The sequence below is a fragment of the Schistocerca nitens genome, chromosome 2, assembly GCF_023898315.1.
Source record: "Schistocerca nitens isolate TAMUIC-IGC-003100 chromosome 2, iqSchNite1.1, whole genome shotgun sequence".
Lineage (NCBI taxonomy): Eukaryota > Metazoa > Arthropoda > Insecta > Orthoptera > Acrididae > Schistocerca > Schistocerca nitens.
In genome coordinates this window covers 267,760,545-267,783,560 of record NC_064615.1, presented here as the reverse complement: position 1 = coordinate 267,783,560, position 23,016 = coordinate 267,760,545, and the positions used below count along the sequence as shown (strand labels likewise).

General features: G+C 44.7%; 1 protein-coding gene and 1 pseudogene across 1 annotated transcript in view; both read left to right on the top strand.

Moving 5' to 3' along the window:
* The window catches only part of LOC126234352 (carcinine transporter-like), a 166,229-nt gene extending 143,424 nt beyond the window's left edge, over nucleotides 1-22,805 (top strand). The window contains exons 8-9 of the mRNA XM_049943040.1: nucleotides 7,769-7,956; nucleotides 22,579-22,805. Coding sequence (XP_049798997.1) covers nucleotides 7,769-7,956; nucleotides 22,579-22,776 — 386 coding nt within the window. The 3' untranslated portion in view covers nucleotides 22,777-22,805. The remainder of the gene's footprint in view (nucleotides 1-7,768; nucleotides 7,957-22,578) is intronic.
* Nucleotides 18,600-18,717, top strand: LOC126237774 (5S ribosomal RNA; annotated as a pseudogene).
* Nucleotides 22,806-23,016: the final 211 nt, after the last annotated feature.

The following is a 23,016-nucleotide window of genomic DNA, read 5'->3' as shown; positions in this document are numbered from 1 at the left end:
TCCTGCCATAAGACCTAAATGTTATACATGACATACGTACACTGGTGTCCAGAATTAAAGCAACAAACCACTATTTCCCTGTCCTGTGTCTAGTTCACGATATAATCGTACAAACTGTCAACAGATGGCCGTACGATCGTGTTCTACACCGAAGATGACATACCGGTCAACAGACGACCACGCCAACGATGACGTCAGGACACCTATTAAACGGGGCAATGTTTACCGAATAGTCCTGCATCCATAATCGCTGTGTACACAGTCACAGACAGTGCATTATGGCACAGAGAAGACGCTTACCAGACTGTCTGCTGTCGAGTGCCATAGAAAGAATGGAAGCAGGAGAGTCGCAAACTGATGTGGCCTGATGGCTTAATGTGAATCGTTCGTTTGTTTCTGAGACGTGGAGACAGTTTATAGAGACATAAACTGTATCCCAGAGACCAGGGCAGGGCGGACGACGTTTGATGTCAGAAAGAGAGGACCATTATTTGTCTGGAAGGGCACAACGTTACTGCCTCAATCCTACATGGCAACTGGCATCTGACCTCGCAGCATCCACTAGATGTGTTATATCGAAGCAAACGGTGTACAGAAGGCTTCGGCAGAGTGATCTTTATTGTTAGAGACCTGCTATATGTGTGCCTCTGAAGCTTCTTCACAGAAGGGAACATCTACAGTGGCGTCGTCAACAAGCCACCGAGACAGTCGAACTGGGGGCCAATGTGCTTTTCACAGATGAGTCCCGATTTGGTCTGCAGAGTGATTCTCTACAGATTCGCTTTTGGAAGGAACATGGAATACGATTTCGTGACCCAAACGTTGTGGAAAGAGCTGATATCGTGTAGGATCCCGAATGGTGTCAGCTGGGATTATGTTGACCACGCAAACACCTCTTCATGAAACTGTACAGGTGAATTGGTGAGGTTTAATTGCTGTCATTTATCGTGATGAGATCTTGGAACCCCATGTGCGGTTGTTGCAGGTGCTGTTGGGCCAGACTTCGTACTGATGGACGATAATGCTCGCCCTTATAGAGCATGGGTAGCTGATGTTTTCTGGGAAACGGGAGATACTGCATACACGACGTGGCCAGCTTGCTCTCCCAATTTGAACCCCTTACAGCATGTCTCGGATGCACTAGGGAGACTAGTTTCATCACGTCAGCATCCACCAAACTCTCCATGACTTGCGAGCAGCTCTGCAGGAAGAATGGGCGTTATTGATGACACCATTCACCGTATGCCCCGTAGTTGCCAGGCGAGTACTGCTGCCAGAGCCCCCTACGGAGCACATTAACCAACGGCCGGAATGTGTGTGTAAATCCGTAAGTTGGAAAAAACAAAGAACCTTTTTTGTCTACCATGTTGCAGTTGCTTACATCCTGTATTTTTACATTGTTTCTACTTTTCTATCACCTGTTTATACTGTTTAGTGGCAAAAGAAACGCATCTTCCAAAATTTCCACTTGTTGCTTTAATTTTGGACACCAGTACATTACATACACTCTACGGTAAAAAAGCGATGCATCACGAAGGAATTATCCGAAAGGGACGGAAATCGGGAGGTGTGGTGTTCACGTACAGCCAAACAAATGATTACAATTTCAGAAAAATTGGATGATTTATTCAAGAGAAAGAGCTTCACAAATTGAGCAAGTCAATAAAGCGTTGGGCCACCTCTGGCTCTTATGCAAGCAGTTATACGGCTTGGCGCTGATTGATAGAGTTGTTGGATGTCCCCTTGGGGATATCGTGCCAAATTGTGTCCAAATGGCGCGCTAGGTCGTCAAAACCCTGAGATGATTGGAGGGCAAAGCTCATAATGCTCCAAACATTCTTAAATTGGGAGTAAAATGGCGATCTTTCTGCCGAAGATAAGCTTGGCAAGCACGAAGACAAGCAATAGAAATTACCACCGTGTTCGGGCGGGCTTATCTTGCTGAAATGTAAGACCAGGATGCCATGTCATGAAGGGCAACACAACGAAGCGTACGAGGTGCATTCAAGTTCTAAGGCCTCCGATTTTTTTTCTAATTAACTACTCACCCGAAATCGATGAAACTGACGTTACTTCTCGACGTAATCGCCCTGCAGACGTACACATTTTTCACATCGCTGACGCCATGATTCCATGGCAGCGGCGAAGGCTTCTTTAGGAGTCTGTTTTGACCACTGGAAAATTGCTGAGGCAATAGCAGCACGGCTGGTGAATGTGCCGCCACGGAGAGTGTCTTTCATTGTTGGAAAAAGCCAAAAGTCATTAGGAGCCAGGTCAGGTGAGTAGGGAGCATGAGGAATCACTTCAAAGTTGTTATCACGAAGAAACTGTTGCGTAACGTTAGCTCGATGTGCGGGTGTGTTGTCTTGGTGAAACAGCACACACGCAGCCCTTCCCGGACGTTTTTGTTGCAATGCAGGAAGGAATTTGTTCTTCAAAACATTTTCGTGGGATGCACCTGTTACCGTAGTGCCCTTTGGAACGCAATGAGTAAGGATTACGCCCTCGCTGTCCCAGAACATGGACACCATCATTTTTTCACCACTGGCGGTTACCCGAAATTTTTTTTGGTGGCGGTGAATCTGTGTGCTTCCATTGAGCTGACTGGCGCTTTGTTTCTGGATTGAAAAATGGCATCCACGTCTCATCTATTGTCACAACTGACGAAAAGAAAGTCCCATTCATGCTGTCGTTGCGCGTCAACATTGTTTGGAAACATGCCACACGGGCAGCCATGTGGTCGTCCGTCAGCATTTGTGGCACCCACCTGGATGACACTTTTCGCATTTTCAGGTCGTCATGCAGGATTGTGTGCACAGAACCCACAGAAATGCCAACTCTGGAGGCGATCTGTTCAACAGTCATTCGGCGATCCCCCAAAACAATTCTCTCCACTTTCTCGATCATGTCGTCAGACCGGATTGTGCGAGCGCGAGGTTGTTTCGGTTTGTTGTCACACGATGTTCTGCCTTCATTAAACTGTCGCACCCACGAACGCACTTTCGACACATCCATAACTCCATCACCACATGTCTCCTTCAACTGTCGATGAATTTCAATTGGTTTCACACCACGCAAATTCAGAAAACGAATGATTGCACGCTGTTCAAGTAAGGAAAACGTCGCCATTTTAAGTATTTAAAACAGTTCTCATTCTCGCCGCTGGCGGTAAAATTCCATCTGCCGTACGGTGCTGCCATCTCTGGGACGTATTGACAATGAACGCGGCCTCATTTTAAAACAATGCGCATGTTTTTATCTCTTTCCAGTCCGGAGAAAAAATATCGGAGGCCTTAGAACTTGAATGCACCTCGTACAATATCATCGACGTACCGTTGTACTGTAACGGTACCGTAGATGACAATCAAGTGGTGCTACTATGAAAAGACATGGTACCCCTGTCCATCACTCTTGGTTATCGGGCCGTACGGTGAGCGACAGTCAGGTTGGTATCCCACTGCTGTCTGGGACATCTACGGGCATGTCTTTGCTCGTCATCGGGGTTCAATTCGAAATGTGACTGATCACTGAAGACACTTCTGCTACAGTCGGTGAGGTTCCAGACTGATGGAACCCAGAGAGCAGTGGCATACCAACCTGACTGCCGTCCGCCATACGGCGTGACAACCAGGAGTAACGGTCCTTTTGTAGCAGGACCTCTTTGGTTGTTTTCCACGGCACCGATACAGTACAACGGTACGTCAATGATATTCTACGGCCCGTTTTGTTGGCCGTCATGGCAAGCCATCATGGGCTTTTACAATGAGGTGAAAAAAGTCATGGAATGGTGGTGTGCACGTACACAGATAGCGGTGGTATCGAACACACAAGATTGGCGGAGCCGTCATTTGTACCCAGTGACTCATGTGAAGCGGCTACCGACGTGACTATGGCCGCATAACTGGAAATAACAAACTTTGAACGCGGAATGGTAGTTGGAGCAAGACGCATGGGAAATTTCATTTCCAAAATCGTTAGGGAGTTCAATATTTCAAGATCCACATTGTTAAGAGAGTATCGAGAATACCAAATATTGTGTGTGTGGTCGATGGCTTTCACTCAACGACCGAGAACAGCGGCGTTGGCGTAGAATTGTCTGTGCTAACAGATAAGCAACACTCTACAGAAATTAATGTGGGGCGTACGACGAACGTACCCGTTAGGTCAGTGCTGCGAGAATTGGCGTTAATGGGCTATGGCAGCGGACCGACGCGAGTGCCTTCGCTAACAGCACATCACTTTGTAGTGCCTCTCCTGGGCTCATAACCATATTGGTTGGACCCTAGGCGACTGGAAAACGGTGGTCTGGTCAGATGAGTGCCGATTTCAATCGGTCTTCTCTTCGTGCTTGCCAAACCCTAGCTTGACTAGCAAGGTCGCCGAATCCCTCCCAATTGAGAAAGTTTTCAGCATTATGGACAGGGACCTCCAACCATATCGGAATTTTGACTAACGCTCCAGTCGCTATCCCTCCTGTATATTGAGCAAGCAGTAAAGGAAACAAAAGAAAAATTCGGAGTAGGTATTAAAATTCATGGAGAAGAAGTAAAAACTTTGAGGTTCGCCGATGACATTGTAATTCTGTCAGAGACAGCAAAGGACTTGGAAGAGCTGTTGAATGGAATGGACACTGTCTTGAAAGGAGGATATAAGATGAACATCAACAAAAGCAAAACGAGGATAATGGAATGTAGTCAAATTAAATCGGGTAATGCTGAGGGAATTAGATTAGGAAATGAGACACTTAAAGTAGTAAAGGAGTTTTGCTATTTAGGGAGTAAAATAACTGATGATGGTCGAAGTAGAGAGGGTATAAAATGTAGACTGGCAATGGCAAGGAAATCGTTTCTGAAGAAGAAAAATTTGTTAACATCGAGTATAGATTTAAGTGTCAGGAAGTCGTTTCTGAAAGTATTTGTATGGAGTGTAGCCATGTATGGAAGTGAAACATGGACGATAACTAGTTTGGACAAGAAGGGAATAGAAACTTTCGAAATGCGGTGCTACAGAAGAATGCTGAAGATAAGGTGGGTAGATCACGTAACTAATGAGGAGGTATTGAATAGGATTGGGGAGAAGAGAAGTTTTTGGCACAACTTGACTAGAAGAAGGGATCGGTTGGTAGGACATGTTTTGAGGCATCAAGGAATCACAAATTTAGCATTGGAGGGCAGCGTGGAGGGTAAAAATCGTAGAGGGAGACCAAGAGATGAATACACTAAGCAGATTCAGAGGGATGTGGGTTGCAGTAAGTACTGGGAGATGAAGAAGCTTGCACAGGATAGAGTAGCATGGAGAGCTGCATCAAACCAGTCTCAGGACTGAAGAACACAACAACAACATCCCTCAGGAGAACATCTAGAAACACTATCAGTTAATGTCAAGCCGAATAACTGGTTGCATTACGGCCAGTGGTAGACCAACACGTTATTTCCTCTTTCAATTTGTGAATGTGAGTCTCACGGGAAGCGTGCAAAGAATAAATCCCTGCAGTCGCGCTATTCATCTGTGTCCTCGGTGGCTCAGATGGATAGAGCGTCTGCCATGTAAGCAAGAGATCCTGGGTTCGAGTCCCGGTCGGGTCACACATTTTCAGCTGTCCACATCGAGGTATAACAACAACACCTGTCGGCAGCTGAGGTTGTCAGTTAGTCGACAGTTACATTATTGAAAGATCATATCGCCGTAAAGGAAGACATCAAACATGAAGGGGTGCAGATGGTCCGCAGCTGACATGGTGTCTTCGATTACTACGACAGGTCCAATGCGAGCGCAGAAGAATGTCTATCATAACATAATACTGTTCCCACCAGCCTGCGTCGGTGGCGCGGTGCAAGTTTCGATCCGCCTCGATGACGGAGATGACCATCGACCTAGCGTAGTAAAAACGTGATTCATCCAACGAGGCAGCACGCTTACAGTGATAGACGGCCCAATTTCGATGATCCCGCGCCGCCCAATCTCGATGATCCCGCGCCCGCCACAATCGTAATTGACAATGTCGTTGGGCCAAAATGTGAAGAAGCAGGGGTCGTTAGCTGCAGAGCCCCTTGTTTGTGCTCGTTTCCCAGAGGTGCCACAGATTGCCATTGTAGGATATTACTCTGAACTTGAAAGGTCTACAAGTTTGTCTCCAATGGGTTTCACAGCAGAAGCCGTTGTCCATAACTTGCCCAGCTCACTGGAACTTACAGATTTCGAAAAGATGCACAAGAGTTTTCGATGAGTATTCTGATAAGCGACGGAAACTGGTTCCATCACTATGTGGAAGGTGGCACCAAGGACTGAAAGAGATGAAGACCGAGAAAGTCGAGTTGGTTCAGAACTGCAATATTGTCAATGAATGAGTCGAGTTAATAATTCTTTAGCATATCGATGAGAAAAATGTCGTCTCTTGCAAATACATGTTTTATTTGTATGAAGCAAATATGTTGATGCCAAACTATTATTTCCGCTCCATATACTATGTTGACAAGATTCTAATGTGGTATCGTTGGATGGTATACAATGATGGGCCGAAACATTATGACCACGTGCTTAATAGATTCTTTGTCCGTGTTTGGAACGAAGTACATCAATGATTCTGTGTATCAGGTATCCGATAGTTCTTTGGTAAGCTTGTGAAGATGTGTGGAATTAGATGTCTACGCACAGACCACTTAATTCGCGTAAATAGCGGGCCACTGATTTGCGCAGGCGGTGATGTTGCCCCATAGCGATCCAGATGGGTTCCATACAATTTACATTAGGCGAATTTGGTCGCAGAGACATCAACGTGAGTTCACTATAATGCTCCTGAAACCACTGTTGCACGGTTCTGGCTCCAGACAGGGGCAATTATAATGCTGAAAAATGACGTCGCCGTCGGGGAAGACATCAAGCACGAAGGGGTGCAGATGGTTCGCAGTTGTCAGGGTGTCTTCGATTACTACCACAGGCCCCATGCAAGCGCAGGAGAATGTTTCCCATAGCATAATACTGCTCCCACCAGGCTGCGCACTTGGCGCGCTGCACGTTTCGAGCTGCCGTTCACCTCGACGACGGCGTTTGTGGAGAGGACCATCGACCTGGCGCAGCAAAAATGTGATTCACAAGAAGAGATGGCACATTCCCACTGGCCGACGGTCGAATCCCGAGGGTCCCGTGCCCACTGCAGTCGTAACTGACGAAGTCGTTGGGTCAACATGTGAACACACAGGAGTAGTCTGCTGCTGAGCTCCTTATCCAGCAATGTACGATGAACGCTGTGCTCCGAAGCGGTTGACCATTGTTCTCTTTCGGCAAATATACCACCTATCCTACTTTACAGTGTACAAAAGCCTCTAAACCCGACGTTGTCTGAGTAGTCGTCGACGTCCAACTACTTAGTGAGTAGCGCTAGTTGCACTCCCTTTCTACGTCATTCCACGGATGCTCTCGACAATAGCACGTGAACATTCGACCAGCTTCGCAGTTTTATAGGCTCTGCGTAATGATGATCTGCCCTATGTCAAAGTCGCTTATCTTATTGGATTTCTCCATTTGCAGCGCATATCTTCGCTAGGGTAATGCCCCATCCGTCTCTGCTCGGCTTACATACACATTCCCTCAAAGCCACCAGGAGGCATCCAACCTTGCACTGGGCAGTGGTCATAATGGTTTGGCTGATCAGCGGATATATGAAAATGAAGGTTAATTTCCAGACAGCCATCGTAATTTACACGGTTCAGTGTGTACGTTGTAGCGAAACGCTAAACAGCACGTGGTACAGTTTTCGCGTCGTTTGCAGTCACGTCGGTGAGCTGGCCGACGACGGTGCTGGTGGTGTTCATCCGCTTCGGCACGACGATCGTCAACTACATCGCCTACCTGCAGAGCATGGAGCTGTACCCCACGTGCATCCGACAGACGGGCACCTCGTTCGGCATGCTGGCAGCTGGGGCTCTGGCCGCCGTCGCGCCCTACGTCGTCCACCTGGTGAGTGACGACCTCCTCATCAGATCTCCCAACGAGCTACCCGCTACTGTCGTGTTGCCGGTCCCTCTTACCGCCAGGCGGAGGCCCAGGGATCGGTTGTCGAGGAGTCACAGTTTGTTACTGTCTCTTTCCAATATACAACTGTCGTCACCCCCGCATTTAACGAGTCACAGGTGTCTAAGGTGTTAATAACAATAACAATTAAATATATAGCACGTTTTAATATTGGAACAATAATATTTGTAAAGAAATTAGAATTATATTAATACTTTCAGCTGCTGACGGGCGTTGATATACACTACTGGCCATTAAAATTGCTACACCACGAAGATGACGTGCTGCAGACGCGAAATTTAACCGACAGGAACAAGATGCTGTGATATGCAAATGATTAGCTTTTCAGAGCATTCACACGACGTTGGCGCCGGTGGCGACACCTACAACGTGCTGACATGAGAAAAGTTTCCGATCGATATCTCATACACAAACAGCAGTTGACCGGCGTTACCTGGTGAAACGTTGTTGTGATCTACATCTACATCTACATTTATACTCCGCAAGCCACCCAACGGTGTGTGGCGGAGGGCACTTTACGTGCCACTGTCATTACCTCCCTTTCCTGTTCCAGTCGCATATGGTTCGCGGGAAGAACGACTGTCTGAAAGCCTCCGTGCGCGCTCTAATCTCTCTCGGGAGGTATAAGTAGGGGGAAGCAATATATTCGATACCTCATCCAGAAACGCACCCTCTCGAAACCTGGCGAGCAAGCTACACCGCGATGCAGAGCGCCTCTCTTGCAGAGTCTGCCACTTGAGTTTATTAAACATCTTCGTAATGCTATCACGGTTACCAAATAACCCTGTGACGAAACGCGCCGCTCTTCTTTGGATCTTCTCTACCTCCTCCGTCAACCCGATCTGGTACGGATCCCACACTGATGACCAATACTCAAGTATAGGTCGAACGAGTGTTTTGTAAGCCATCTCCTTTGTTGATGTACTACATTTTCTAAGCACTCTCCCAATGAATTTCAACCTGGTACCCGCCTTACCAACAATTAATTTTATATGATCATTCCACTTCAAATCGTTCCGCACGCATACTCCCAGATATTTTACAGAAGTAACTGGTACCAGTGTTTGTTCCGCTATCATATAATCATACAATAAAGGATCCTTCTTTCTATGTATTCGCAATACATTACATTTGTCTATGTTAAGGGACAGTTGCCACTCCCTGCACCAAGTGCCTATCCGCTGCAGATCTTCCTGCATTTCGCTACAATTTTCTAATGCTGCAACTTCTCTGTATAATACAGCATCATCCGCGAAAAGCCGCATGGAACTTCCGACACTATCTACTAGGTCATTTATATATATTGTGAAAAGCAATGGTCCCATAACACTCCCCTGTGGCACGCCAGAGGTTACTTTAACGTCTGTAGACGTCTCTCCATTGATAACAACATGCTGTGTTCTGTTTGCTAAAAACTCTTCAATGCAGCCACACAGCTGGTCTGATATTCCGTAGGCTCTTACTTTGTTTATCAGGCGACAGTGCGGAACTGTATAGAACGCCTTCCGGAAGTCAAGAAAAATAGCATCTACCTGGAAGCCTGTATCTAATATTTTCTGCGTCTCATGAACAAATAAAGCGAGTTGGGTCTCACACGATCGCTGTTTCCGGAATCCATGTTGATTCCTACATAGTAGATTCTGGGTTTCCAAAAACGACATGATACGCGAGCAAAAAACATGTTCTAAAATTATACAACAGATCGATGTCAGAGATATAGGTCTATAGTTTTGCGCATCTGCTCGACGACCCTTCTTGAAGACTGGGACTACCTGTGCTCTTTTCCAATCATTTGGAACCCTCCGTTCCTCTAGAGACTTGCGGTACACGACTGTTAGAAGGGGGGCAAGTTCTTTCGCGTACTCTGTGTAGAATCGAATTGGTATCCCGTCAGGTCCAGTGGACTTTCCTCTGTTGAGTGATTCCAGTTGCTTTTCTATTCCTTGGACACTTATTTCGATGTTAGCCATTTTTTCGTTTGTGCGAGGATTTAGAGAAGGAACTGCAGTGCGGTCTTCCTCTGTGAAACCGCTTTGGAAAAAGGTGTTTAGTATGCTTCGTGTAAGGAGAAGAAATGCGTACCATCACGTTTCCGACTTTGATAAAGGTCGGATTGTAGCCTATCGCGATTGCGGTTTATCGTATCGCGACATTGCTGCTCGCGTTGGTCGAGATCCAATGACTGTTAGCATAATATGGAATCGGTGGGTTCAGGAGGGTAATACGGAACGCCGTGCTGGATCACAAAGGCCTCGTATCACTAGCGGTCGAGATGAGAGGCATCCTATCCGCATGGCTGTAACGGATCGTGCAGCCACGTCTCGATCCCTGAGTCAACAGATGGGGACGTCTGCAAGACAACAAGCATCTGCACGAACAGTTCGTCGACGTTTGCAGCAGCATGGACCGTCAGCTCAGATACTATAGCTGCGGTTACCCTTGACGCTGCATCACAGACAGGAGCGCCTGCGATGGTGTACTCAACGACAAACCTGGGTGCAAGAATGGTATACCTTTTTTTCGGATGAATCTAGGTTCTGTTTACAGCATCATGATGGTCGCATCCATGTTTGGCGTCATCGCGGTGAACGCACATTGGAAGCGTGTATTCGTCATCGCCATGGGGTGCCATTGGTTACACATCTCGGTCACCTCTTGTTCGCATTGACGGCACTTTGAACAGTGGACGTTACATTTCAGATGTGTTACGACCCGTGGCTCTACCCTTCATTCGTTCCCTGCGAAACCCTACATTTCAGCAGAATAATGCACGACCGCATGTTGCAGGCCCTGTACGGGCCTTTCTGGATACAGAAAATGTTCGACTGCTGCCCTGGCCAGCACATTCTCCAGATCTCTCACCAACTGAAAACGTCTGGTCAATGGTGGCCGAGGAACTGGCTCGTCACAATACGCCACATGAACTGTGGTATCGTGTTGAAGCTGCATGGGCAGCTGTACCTGTACACGCCACCCAAGCTCTGTTTGACTCAATGCCCAGGCGTATCAAGGCCGTTATAACGGCCAGAAGTGGTTGTTCTGGGTACTGACTTCTCACAATCTATGCACCCAAATTGCGTGAAAATGTAATGTCAGTTCTAGTATAAGATATGTGTCCAATGAATACCCGTTTATCATCTGCATTTCTTCTTGGTGTAGCAATTGTAATGGCCAGTAGTGTATATCAACGGGGACAGGTGAAATTTTGTGCCCCGACCGGGACTCGAATCCGGGATCTCCTGCTTACATTGTAGACACTCTATCCACCTGAGCCACCGAGGGCACAGACGATAGTATGACTGCAAGGACTATCTCGTGCACGCCTCCCGCGAGACCCACATTCTCACCTTGTATGTCCACACACATGTCCGAAAGAACAGACACCATATCCATATAAGTAAATAATATTTGTTTACATCAGTTCTTAGTACAGTCTAAGCCAAAATTAGTACGCACCACAAAGGAATTATCTGGATGGGACAGAAATCGGTAGATGTGATGTACATGTACAGACAAACAAATGATCACAGTTTCGGAAAACTTGGATTAATTATTCAAGAGAAAAATCTTCACAAATTGAAGAAGTCAATAAAGCGCTGGTCCATCTCTGTCCCTTATGCAAGGAGTTAGTCAATCGCCTTATCATTGATGGACAGAGATGCTGGATGTCCTCCTGAGGGATATCGTACCAAATTCTGTCCAACTGGCGCGTTAGATCGTCAGAATGCCGAGATGGTTGGAGGGCACTGCCCATAATGCACCAAATGTTCTCAATTGGGGAGAGATCTGGCGACCTCGCTGGCCAAGGTGGAGTTGGCAAGCATGAAGACGAGTAGTAGAAACTCTCGCCGTCTGTGAAAGGGTATTGTCTTGCTGAAATGTAAGCCCAGGATGGCTTGCCATGAAGGGCAACGAAACTGTGCATAGGATATCGTCCACATACCGCTGTGCAGTAATGGTGCTGTGGATAACAACTGAAGAGGTCCTGCTATGAAATGAAAAGGCACCGCAGACCATCGGTCCTGGTTGTCGGGGCTGTATGGTGGGCGACAATCAGGTTGGGACACCACCACTGTCCAGAGCGTCTCCAGACACGTCTCTGCTGGTCATCGGGTCACAATTCGAAACGGGGCTCATCACTAAAGATAACTCTACTTCAATCAATGAGATTACAGCTAGATGATGTCTCTGTTGCTTGTTCTGTAACAGACCCGACGCCGTTGATTGTTCAAAAAATGTTCGAATGTGTGTGAAATCTTATGGGACTTAACTGCTAAGGTCATCAGTCCCTAAGCTTACACGCTACTTAACCTAAATTATCCTAAGGACAAACACACACACCCATGCCCGAGGGAGGACTCGAACCTCCGCCGGGACCAGCCGCACAGTCCATGACTGCAGCGCCTGAGACAGCTCGGCTAATCCCGCGCGGCGTTGATTGTTGTCAATCCGACACGACACTCGATGTTGGAATTATCATTCTGAAGTAAATAACCAATTTAGAATCATCAACAGTGATAAAAGTCCGTGCCATGAATATTAATTACATCGACATCAAACCGTAAACTGAGTTCTACAACCGTGGCACCGACACTGCAAGAAACACACACACACACACACACACACACACACACACACACACACTACGGAAGCCTTAGCCACCTCTCCCTGAATAGCGCTCTACGCTCTCCAGGGAGGTGATTATCGATATTGTCATGAGGGATAGGCAGCGATATTACAGTATGCGTACATGTTAAACGAAGCTAGTATTTTTTTAATTCTTGCCATTTTTGGCATTTTGGCACTCATTTTTCATGCATCTGTCTTCTGTGAAAACTGAAAAATTTGAAAATTAATATGTGTAAAACATTAAATACCTTTAGCAGAATGTTGTTTGGGAGGCAGTCTCGACTCACATCACAACAGCCCCTCCCCAGCCCTAAGCGCCAATCTACTAGTTGACCTTTAATAATCCATGTGTACCACTAAGGCTGCAGTTGTGCCACTGAAAAACCGAATGAGCTACGTTATCGCTTCTTTTACATTTATTTCTGCATGTATGCCCCGTGAACCACTGTGAAGTACTTGGCAGTGGGTACTTCCTATTGTACCTTACATAAAAGGGTTGCCCCTGTTCCATTCATGGGGTGAGCTTGGGAAGAATGTCTGCTTGTACGTCCCTGCACGAGCTGCTATTTGCCCGGTTTCACACGTTCGACCCCTACGGGGCAGAAACTAAAGGGGCTAAACAATGTAGCTGTTTCTACCACCTTCACAATTCTCTAGTATTTCAATCTCGTACATCGCGTGGAAAGAACGAACACCTGTATCTTTTCGTACGAGCTCTGATTTTCCTTACTTTATCATGGTGATCGTTTCTCCCTATGTAGGTCGGCGTCAAAAAAATATTTTCGCATTCGGAGGACAAAGTTGGTGATTGGAATTCCGTGAGAAGATTGCTCCGCAACGAAAAGCGCCTTTGTTTTAGTTATGTCTATCCCAACTCCCGTGTCATTTCACTGACACACGCTCCCTTATTTCGTTATAATACAAATCGTGCTGCCCTTCTTTGAACTTTTTCGATGTACTCCGTCAGTCCTATCTGGGAAGGATCCCACGCCGCGTAGCAGTATTCTAAAAGAGTACGGACAAGCGTAGTGTACACAGTCCCATTAATAGGTCTGTTACATTTTCCAAGTGTCCTGCCAATATCGTGCAGTCTTTGGTTAGCCTTCCCCACTTTTTCTGTGTTATTTCCAATTTAAGTTGTTCGTAATTGCAATTCCTAGGTATTTAGGTTAATTTACGACCTTTAGATTTGACTAATTTATCTTGTAACCGAAGTTTAAGGGATTCCTTTTAGCACTCATTTGGATGACCTCACACTTTTCGTTATTTAGGATCAATTGACAATTTTAGCACCATACAGATATCTTTTCTAAATCGTTTTTTATCTTCTGATAACTTTGCAGATGGCGCTGTCGTTTATAGACTAGTAAACAACGTAAGACAGCTGCTTAGATTGTCTCCCAAATCGTTTATATAGATAAGGAACAGCAAAGGGCCTATAACACTACGTCGAGGAACGCCAGAAATCACTTCTGTTTTACTCGATGACTTTCCGTCAATTACTACGAACTGTGACCTCTATGACAGGAAATCACGAATCCAGTCACATAACTGAGACGATATTCCATAAGCACGCAATTTCACTACAAGCCGCTTGTGTGGTACAGTGTCAAAAGCCTTCCGGAAATCCAGAAATACGGCATAAATTTGAAATTCCATGTCAATAGCACTCAACACTTCATGCGAGTAAAGAGCAAGTTGTGTTTCACAAGAACGATGTTTTCTAAATCCGTGTTGACTGAGTGTCAATAGACCGTTTCCTTCGAGGTAATCCTTGTACGAAAACAGTGTATGTTCCAAAATCTTACTACATATAGATGTTAATGATATGGGCCTGTAATTCAGTGGATTACTCCTACTAACTTCCTTGCAACTTTCCAGTTTTTGGGTATGGATCTTTCGTAGAGCGAACGGTTGTATATGATTGTTTAGTATGGAGCTATTGCACCAGCATACGCTGAAAGGAACCTAATTGGTATACGGTCTGGACCCTCTGATTTCTTGTACTTGCTTTTATGAAGTGATTTAAGTTGCTTCACTACTCCGAGGCTATCTGCTTCTACGTTACTCATGTTGGCAGCTGTTCTTGATTCAAAATTTTGATTTGAAGTTTTACTCGCAAGTATCTCTCTTTGAGTGTCCCCCAATTAAGATTTACCAACATTACTGTTACGCTCTCCCACCAGTAAGAGAAGCGGAGAATATTCACACCGGTCGTTTGTACACGCTCCTTTTCCCGTTAGTCTGACCTGATATGGATGTCATACACCTGAGAACTATTCAGGTATGGGCCGTAAAATTGTCCCGTTAGCAATCTCATTTGTAGCCAAGCCATAGTTTCCAAGTATGTTACCAATTAATTCTAGCCTGCCATTTCCTTTACCCACAACTGAGACTATAAGCAGTGCGTCCCAGTTCCGTTAGCACTGCTTGGTTGATGTGTTTTGGGAAAGGGGACCAAACAGCGAGGTCATCGTCCCATTGGATAGGGAAGGATGGCCGAAGGAAGTCAAGGACATCCAAGAAAACTGTACTGCAGAACTAAATACAACGCAAAAAAAAGACCGCAGCGACTATTTCAAAACACTGCGTTTTCATTCAGTAATATATTATTTTGAATAAATACAGTGATTTTGTGAACATAATCCATTACTTTTATTTTTCGTAGCTACAGTCCTAACAGAACTGGGACACACTGTGTATACTCGTTGTATTTTATGTTTCTTTATACTGTTGTTCCAAAGTATTTGTACGGCACTCCCCTACAGCACACTAGATATTATTACATTGTGTGTCAACGTTGGGCTTAGCTTTCTCTTCTTAACTTACCCACCGTCGGTAAAATGGCACAATGGTGTCCATGTCTCCCAGTACTTAAATCTATCCAAGGAATCTGTTCCAAACAAGGGAAAGATGCCGCAGAAGTTAATATATATGTAAACAGTCATTTAGTTGGCAAAGCTAAGCTTTCGCAAAGGTTCTTACAACTCCATTTTTAACATTTTAGAAGAGTTGTCCTATTGGAGGCTATCATAATAGGCTGTGGGCCAAGTGTGTGGTCAAGGGGTGTGTCATGCAAGCCGTGACGACTCTCCACCAACCCCCCCCCCCCCCATTACCTAAAGAAGAGTTTATTTAAAAGTCTTCACATACATCAACTTTGACATTTTTCAGCCAATGGCAGAGAACAAATTAGCATGACAACTAAGGTATCAAAAGTTGTGGGAATTCTAGGAAATTAAGATCTATTGTAACGGAATACTTGCCATAGGGTCGGTGTGATAAAAGAATGAAATTGATTTGTATAATGCCTCGGCTCGAAAACCAACTTCCGCCAGTCCAAAAATAACTAATATTCTTAGTCAACTGATAATGAAAAGACGGCAACAGACAACAAAATACATTTCATTCAGTTAAAATTATGTTTTTAGCTCTCTAAAGATTGCTCATTATAATACATGCAAACATAGCCAATGAGTGCCACACATCATCAACTAATCAGAATCCTCCTAAGTTCCTTTATGATTTATTTTATATTATCGACTTATTAATTTCTTTAGGACAGTGATGAAAATAGTAGGCGTTTTGTTACTTACAGCAGCCAGCTGCTCATGAACATCAATATAGGTAATTACGAACTCTACTTTTTAAGTCATACTCAGGAAAATTATTTGGTTGTAAATAAGTTGTGAAAAAAATTAAAATACTTGAAGACCCTTTCACTGTTACATTAATTTATGCTGCATTTTTCTTTAATTGTAATTAGCACAAAAACAAAGAAAAATTTCCTAAGGGTCATTATCAATTACAGTTGTCATATATATATTTTCGTTAGTGTGTAGTGTTCGTAAAAATGATAACATTTACTGCTCAATAATTAAAATTAATCCCAGTTTAGTCCCGTCAGAAACAGTCACACATGGAACTAAATCATGGTACAAAACACATCAAATCACATTCCGCCTCCACACACTCATTCCTTTCAAGTTCCAACCAACAACTTTTTGCTCGTCTTCTCTCGCGATAATGCGACCTCCCTGTCGAATTCTCGACAGCCACAAGCCGATCGTGATTGCCCGCGCCCGCCCTTTTCAGCCATCGCCCTTGGTCTTCCTCCAGTCGTTTCCTTCGCATCTCCATGTCAAGTATTTTTTTGGTGTTGTTTCCGTCCTGCTATGTAAGAGTTCCTCTTTCGCTCTTTCACTTACCTGAAATGTATCCGCAGTTGTGAATATGGACAACCATCAGCTCTATAATGAAATGACAATGAAAATTTGTGCCCCGATTCCCCGCTCCCTTGATGGGAAAAAACTACGAGTTGTATTCTTTTGAGTTCGGCAGGGTCTCGTGTAAGCGAAAGCGAATCTTAATTGTTTATATTAGTTCGTACAATAGTTAATGCAAATGGGAGCGTCTGTAGCGCAGTAAACTGCAGCAACAAGAAGAAGACACCACATTCGAGTTTTTTGTTCTCTTTTCCTAAAGACCCTGAAAGGACATTTTATTTACGACTCTCTTGCAAACTGAAGAATGTCGTTTTCTCTTAAGAACAGAAAATAGCTAGTTAACATCAGAAGACCTGACTTCCGCAGAAGGACGTCATATATCTGCTCAATAACGGGAAGTTTTCTTCACTACACTTCCAGTCAAATTAGTGTATGTGGAACGTAGGAAACTTGCATGGAAAGCAGTACCTACGTTATTCGTACCAACTTTAGCTCAAGGACGTCGAAAGCAATAAAACTTCTTCCCAACAGAGAAGAAATCATTTCCACATTTGTTGCTACATCTGAGCAAGAATCGGCAAGAATGTCCTTGTTGATGAACAAGAAATTAAATTTGCAAGAATATTCGAGAATTGCAAAGTCGAGTGAGGTGTCAAAATGTGTGAATGATTAGATGCCTTACAAAACTGTTACTAAACAGTAATACATATTTCTCGTGCATGATCAATGGGCTTATGTTCGCTTGCTTTCAGCGTAGTTAGATGCAATTATGCACATATTCGAAAGCAGTTCTTAATTAATAACGTGTAGCTTATGCCACTGAATTAGTGAGATTCGTCTGTTTTTGCATTTATTTCATGACTAGCTGAGAAACTCAGCATTGCCTAGGTATTTATTTGTAGCTGTAAATATGGGATTTATTTTTTACTTATAAAGCTCCTTCGTATACACCGTTCGAAGTAGTATGATTGGGAGCATGACTGAAGAGCTTGTTTTCTTTGCTAACACGGAAGAGAGCCAAGTAGAGCTAGCTATGTGAAAAGCAACTAAGGTTCACGCCTACAAGACACAGTGTCTGGCCTTGTACTTTATTTACGGTCATGGCGTAACAAACTCAGTGAAAATTGTGCGTGTTTAAAGTAGAAAGATAAATTGTTAGGAATAAACAGGGTTCAGGGTATAAAACCTCGCACACTTATGCCACTTCCCATCAAAACTTCTGCTTCTGTGATGTTACCTTGGAGAGAAGTAAGTTTAAGCTTCTGTGAGTAAAGGGTTCTGAGCGGGCGAGATAATGCATGACGCTCTCGACCAGGGCTACATCGTGCCTCGCTTTCGGACGGAGTTTCCAAGGAGTGAGTAAGAGACTGATGCGGTTGAGCCACAACAAGCCTTCCCTCGTGATCTTCATTGAATTTTTGAGACTGTATAGTCCTCAGTCTTTTACCCATTGTAGGGTACTTAGAAAGACCCTACCATTTTATAGGCATTTTTATTCATAAACAGAAAGAAATCAAAGTTTAATAAGTTAGACACCAAAATTACAAAGGAAAATCAATAAATTCGTTTCTCCTAGCCAAGAGGCCAAATATGCATAAAATCTGTGGGAAGAAGGAAAGAAATTTCGTTAAGTTCTTTACACACAAAGCGCAATCAGTAAATCCATATACCTTAGCAAGTTAAATTCAGTTTTAGTTTGTAGTTGTAAAGATAGCCAACGGCCTTGCCGCAGTCCTAACACCGGTTCCCGTCAGATCACCAAAGTTAAGCGCTGTCGGGCTGGGCTAGCACTCGGATGGGTGACCATCCGGTCTGCCGAGCGCTGTTGGCAAGCGGGGTGCAGTCAGCCCCTGTGCGGCAAACTGAGGAGCTACCTGACTGAGAAGTAGCGGCTCCGGTCTCGTGAACTGACATACGGCCGGGAGAGCGGTGTGCTGACCACACGCCCCTCCATATCCGCATCCAGTGACGCCTGTGGGCTGAGGGCGACACGGCGGCCGGTCGGTACTGTTGGGCCTTCCAAGGCATGTTCGGACGGAGTTTAATGTAATTTTAGCTGCAAAGATAAGATTGTGGCACTTAACTGTCACTGATGTAAATTTCCGAATATATGCACTACTGGCCATTAAAATTGCTACACCACGAAGATGACGTGCTGCAGATGCGAAATTTAACCGACAGGAAGAAGTTGCTGTGATATGAAAATGATTAGCTTTTCAGAGCATTCACACAAGGTTGGCACCGGTGGCGACACCTACAACGTGCTGACACGAGGAAAGTTTCCAACCGATTTCTCATACACGAACAGTAGTTGACCGGCGTTGCCTGATGAAACGTTGTTGTAATGCCTCGTGTAAGGAGGAGAAATGCGTACCATCACGATTCCGACTTTGATAAAGGTCGGATTGTAGCCTATCGCGATTGCGGTTTATCGTATCGCGACATTGCTGCTCGCGTTGGTCGAGATCCAATGACTGTTAGCAGAATATGGAATCGGTTGGTTCAGGAGGGTAATACGGAACGCCCTGCTGGATCCCAACGACCTCGTATCACTAGCAGTCGAGATGACATGCATCTTATCCGCATGGCTGTAACGGATCGTGCAGCCACGTCTCGATTCCTGAGTCAACAGATGGGGACGATTGCAAGACAACAAGCATCTGCACGAACAGTTCGACGACGTTTGCAGCAGCATGGACTATCAGCTCGGAGACCATGGCTGCGGTTATCCTTGACGCTGCATCACAGACAGGTGCGCCTGCGATGGTGTACTCAACGACGAACCTGGGCGCACGAATGGCAAAACGTCATTTTTTCGGATGAATCTAGGTTCTGTTTACAGCATCATGATGGTCGCATCCGTGTTTGGCGACATCGCGGTGAACGCACATTGGAAGCGTGTATTCGTCATCGCCATACTGGCGTATCACCCGGCATGGTGGTATGGGGTGCCATTGGTTACACGTCTCGGTCACCTCTTGTTCGCATTGACGGCACTTTGAACAGTGGACGTTACATTTCAGATGTGTTACGACCCGTGGCTCTACCCTTCATTCGATCCCTGAGAAACCCTACATTTCAGCAGGATAATGCACGACCGCATGTTGCAGGTCCTGTATGGGCCTTTCTGGATACAGAAAATGTTCGACTGTTGCCCTGGCCAGCACATTCTCTAGATCTCTCACCAATTGAAAACGTTTGCTCAATGGTGGCCGAGCAACTGGCTCGTCACAATACGCCAGTCACTGCTCTCGATAAACTGTGGTATCGTGTTGAAGCTGCATGGGCAGCTGTACCTGTACACGCTGTCCAAGCTCTGTTTGACTCAATGCCCAGGCGTATCAAGGCCGTTATTACGGCCAGAGGTGGTTGTTCTGGGTACTGATTTTTCAGGCTCTATGCGCCAAAATTGCGTGAAAATGTAATCATATGTTAGTTCTAGTATAATATATTTGTCCAATGAATACCCGTTTATCATCTCCAACTGAGGTCTAAACACTTTGCGGAGAAACAAGTCGGACATTTAAAAAAAAACGTGTCAAAAGAAGCAAAGCACTGTCGGTAAGTTATTAATACAGAAAGCAAATTCAATAAATCCATATATCCTAGCCAAGTAAATTCGCTTAAATTTTGTAAAGATAAGATTGCGGCACTTAAATATGTCACTGACATGGGTCACTAAGTTAAAAAAAAAAACTAACAGCCCCATCTATTCATTCTTTGTTGACTATGAAAGTAACAGCGCCATCTATTGGTTTTGTGGTGTTCTACGCCACTATGGTTAAACAACTGAATTACTAGAATAAAAGTCTCTCGGTTCACATGCCGCGTCAATTGAGGATAAAACTCCAAGCTTTCGACCACTACCGCCATGGTCGTCGTCAGGGCTAAAACTGACTGTCGTAAACTGGCGTGGCTCCCACTTTTATATGCAAAGGACGGCTTTTAAAAGTGGAAGCCTCGCCAGTTTACGACAGTCAGTTTTAGCCCTGACGACGACCATGGAGGTAGTGGTCGAAAGCTTGGAGTTTTATCCTGAATTGAGACTTCAAGTACACCAAGAGACTTTTATTCAAGAAATACGTCGCGAAAGACTTCGCAGCCAAACTCAATTACTAAGCTGAACAGACGGTTTCAGATAAAAAATTTTTGCTTGTGACCCAATTTTGTTGAAATAAAGCCTATGCGTTGCCTCAAACTATGCTAAAGTTAGCTGTGAACACTTGGTGAAAATTCGTTTAGTAGTTCTGGAGATCAGTGTGTTCAAACAGACAGACACATCGGTTTTCAAATTTTTATTATTGCTGTAGATAATTCGCGGCCCTTGGTAATTTACTGCCGCTTGGAATGCAAAGATAAGGTAAGTATTTCGTTAATTAAGTGGAAAAATAATTAAAAACAAACATTAATCGCACGGCTGCTTTCTCGCCGCTAGGGGTGCTAGTGTCGTTGCGACTATCGGACGGTAACAACTCATGCTGCGGGGAGTGTCTCGACTGTATGTGTTAGATAAGGTGACCATGCGTCCCGTTTTTTTTTTCGGGACAGTCCAGATTTTTGTGTGTCTGTCCCGAATGTTTTCAAAAGTAATTCGTGACACCCGTTTGTCCCTTAATTAACAATCATGACCCGATTTGTCCCGAATTAGACATTCATTTGACCTGTATCGGTATATTTTATTATTAGTTTTAGCTATGGTGGGAAAATGATTGACAAGAGGGTACGACAAATTGTCGAAACCGTTATCAAACTGTTTCTACTGTGCAAACACGTGTTGGCCGCAGCTCGGACAGCTTATGGGCAGTCAGAGACCACGCCAACTGGGAAAAAGTCGCACTGCTCTATCCTACTTAAAAAAGTGGATTGAAAAAAATTTCCAGAACTTGGACTGCTACAATTGGGTTACCTTGAATCAAATACCTGTAAGGGATGACATTGAAATAACTTCTTCTCTAGTTAGCGAAACTGTGCCATATGTACAGTTTGCAGAAAATGTAATGTATGATGAGTATGTCAGTGTCAAAAAGTTTGTAACCACTGAGAAAATCATTGAATGGACTGCTAACAACACTGTTCTAGGTCAAAGATGGGTTGAGATGATTTCTCATTTCAGACAGAATCATGTGCCATTCTCAAATGTACTCAAGCTAGTGGAGTTTCTTTTCTGCCTTCCTGGCACTAATGCTGCTACTTAAAGGGTATTTTCCCGCATGAACAATGTATGGACAAGTGACAAAACACAGTTGGCTGTAGAAACCATGAAAGCAATGTTAGTAAGTAGAATAAATTATGATGAAACTTATGCCGAGTTTTTTCATATGTTGTTGAAAAATACAGATTTGATAAAGAAAATTCGCAGCACTGATAAATACAGTTGCCCTGATCACACTCATTCATCTTAGAAGGTATTAATAAAATGTAAATGTGCTTTTCTTTGTAACAAATTTAATTGATATTTTGTATTTATTACATTTAATTGAAACCTCCTTCTCATATAATAAATAAATAAATAAATATAGCCTATTTTGCAAAATTTTTAATGTGTCCCGGATTTGGGCCTAGGAAATATGTTAATGTCCCGAATTTGAGTCTAGAAAATATGGTCACCTTAGTGTTAGACTGTAATAAAACTACGACCGAATGAGCCGATTGTCTTGCAAGATGCGACTGAGTCGACTGTTGTTGCTTGCAGGGCGCGGCGTACGACCCGCGGCTGCCGTACGCGGTGCTGGGGGCGACGCTCGTGGTGGGCGGCCTGCTGGCGTCCTTCCTGCCCGAGACGCTGCACTGCCAGCTGCCCGAGACGCTGCGCGACGCCCAGGTGTTCGGCAGCGACGAGAAGTACTGGAGCTTCCGACCGCACGAGCCACCCGCCAAGGGGCCCGTCTAGCTCTGTTTACAATAAAACTGCTAAAACCACCCGCCGTCTACTCTCCTCACTACCACAACCTATCCCGTCCTCACACTTGAGACGCATCGCTGTGTAAGCGTACTGCTCGCTTTAAAGATGGAGTTTGCGGTTATACCGTTTTTTTTTTCTTTTTCGCCTCCATTTTAAGCTGACTTAAAAAAACTGTTCAAAATAACCGGCTTCCAAAATTGCCGACTTTAGGTTATTAAATTCTTCATT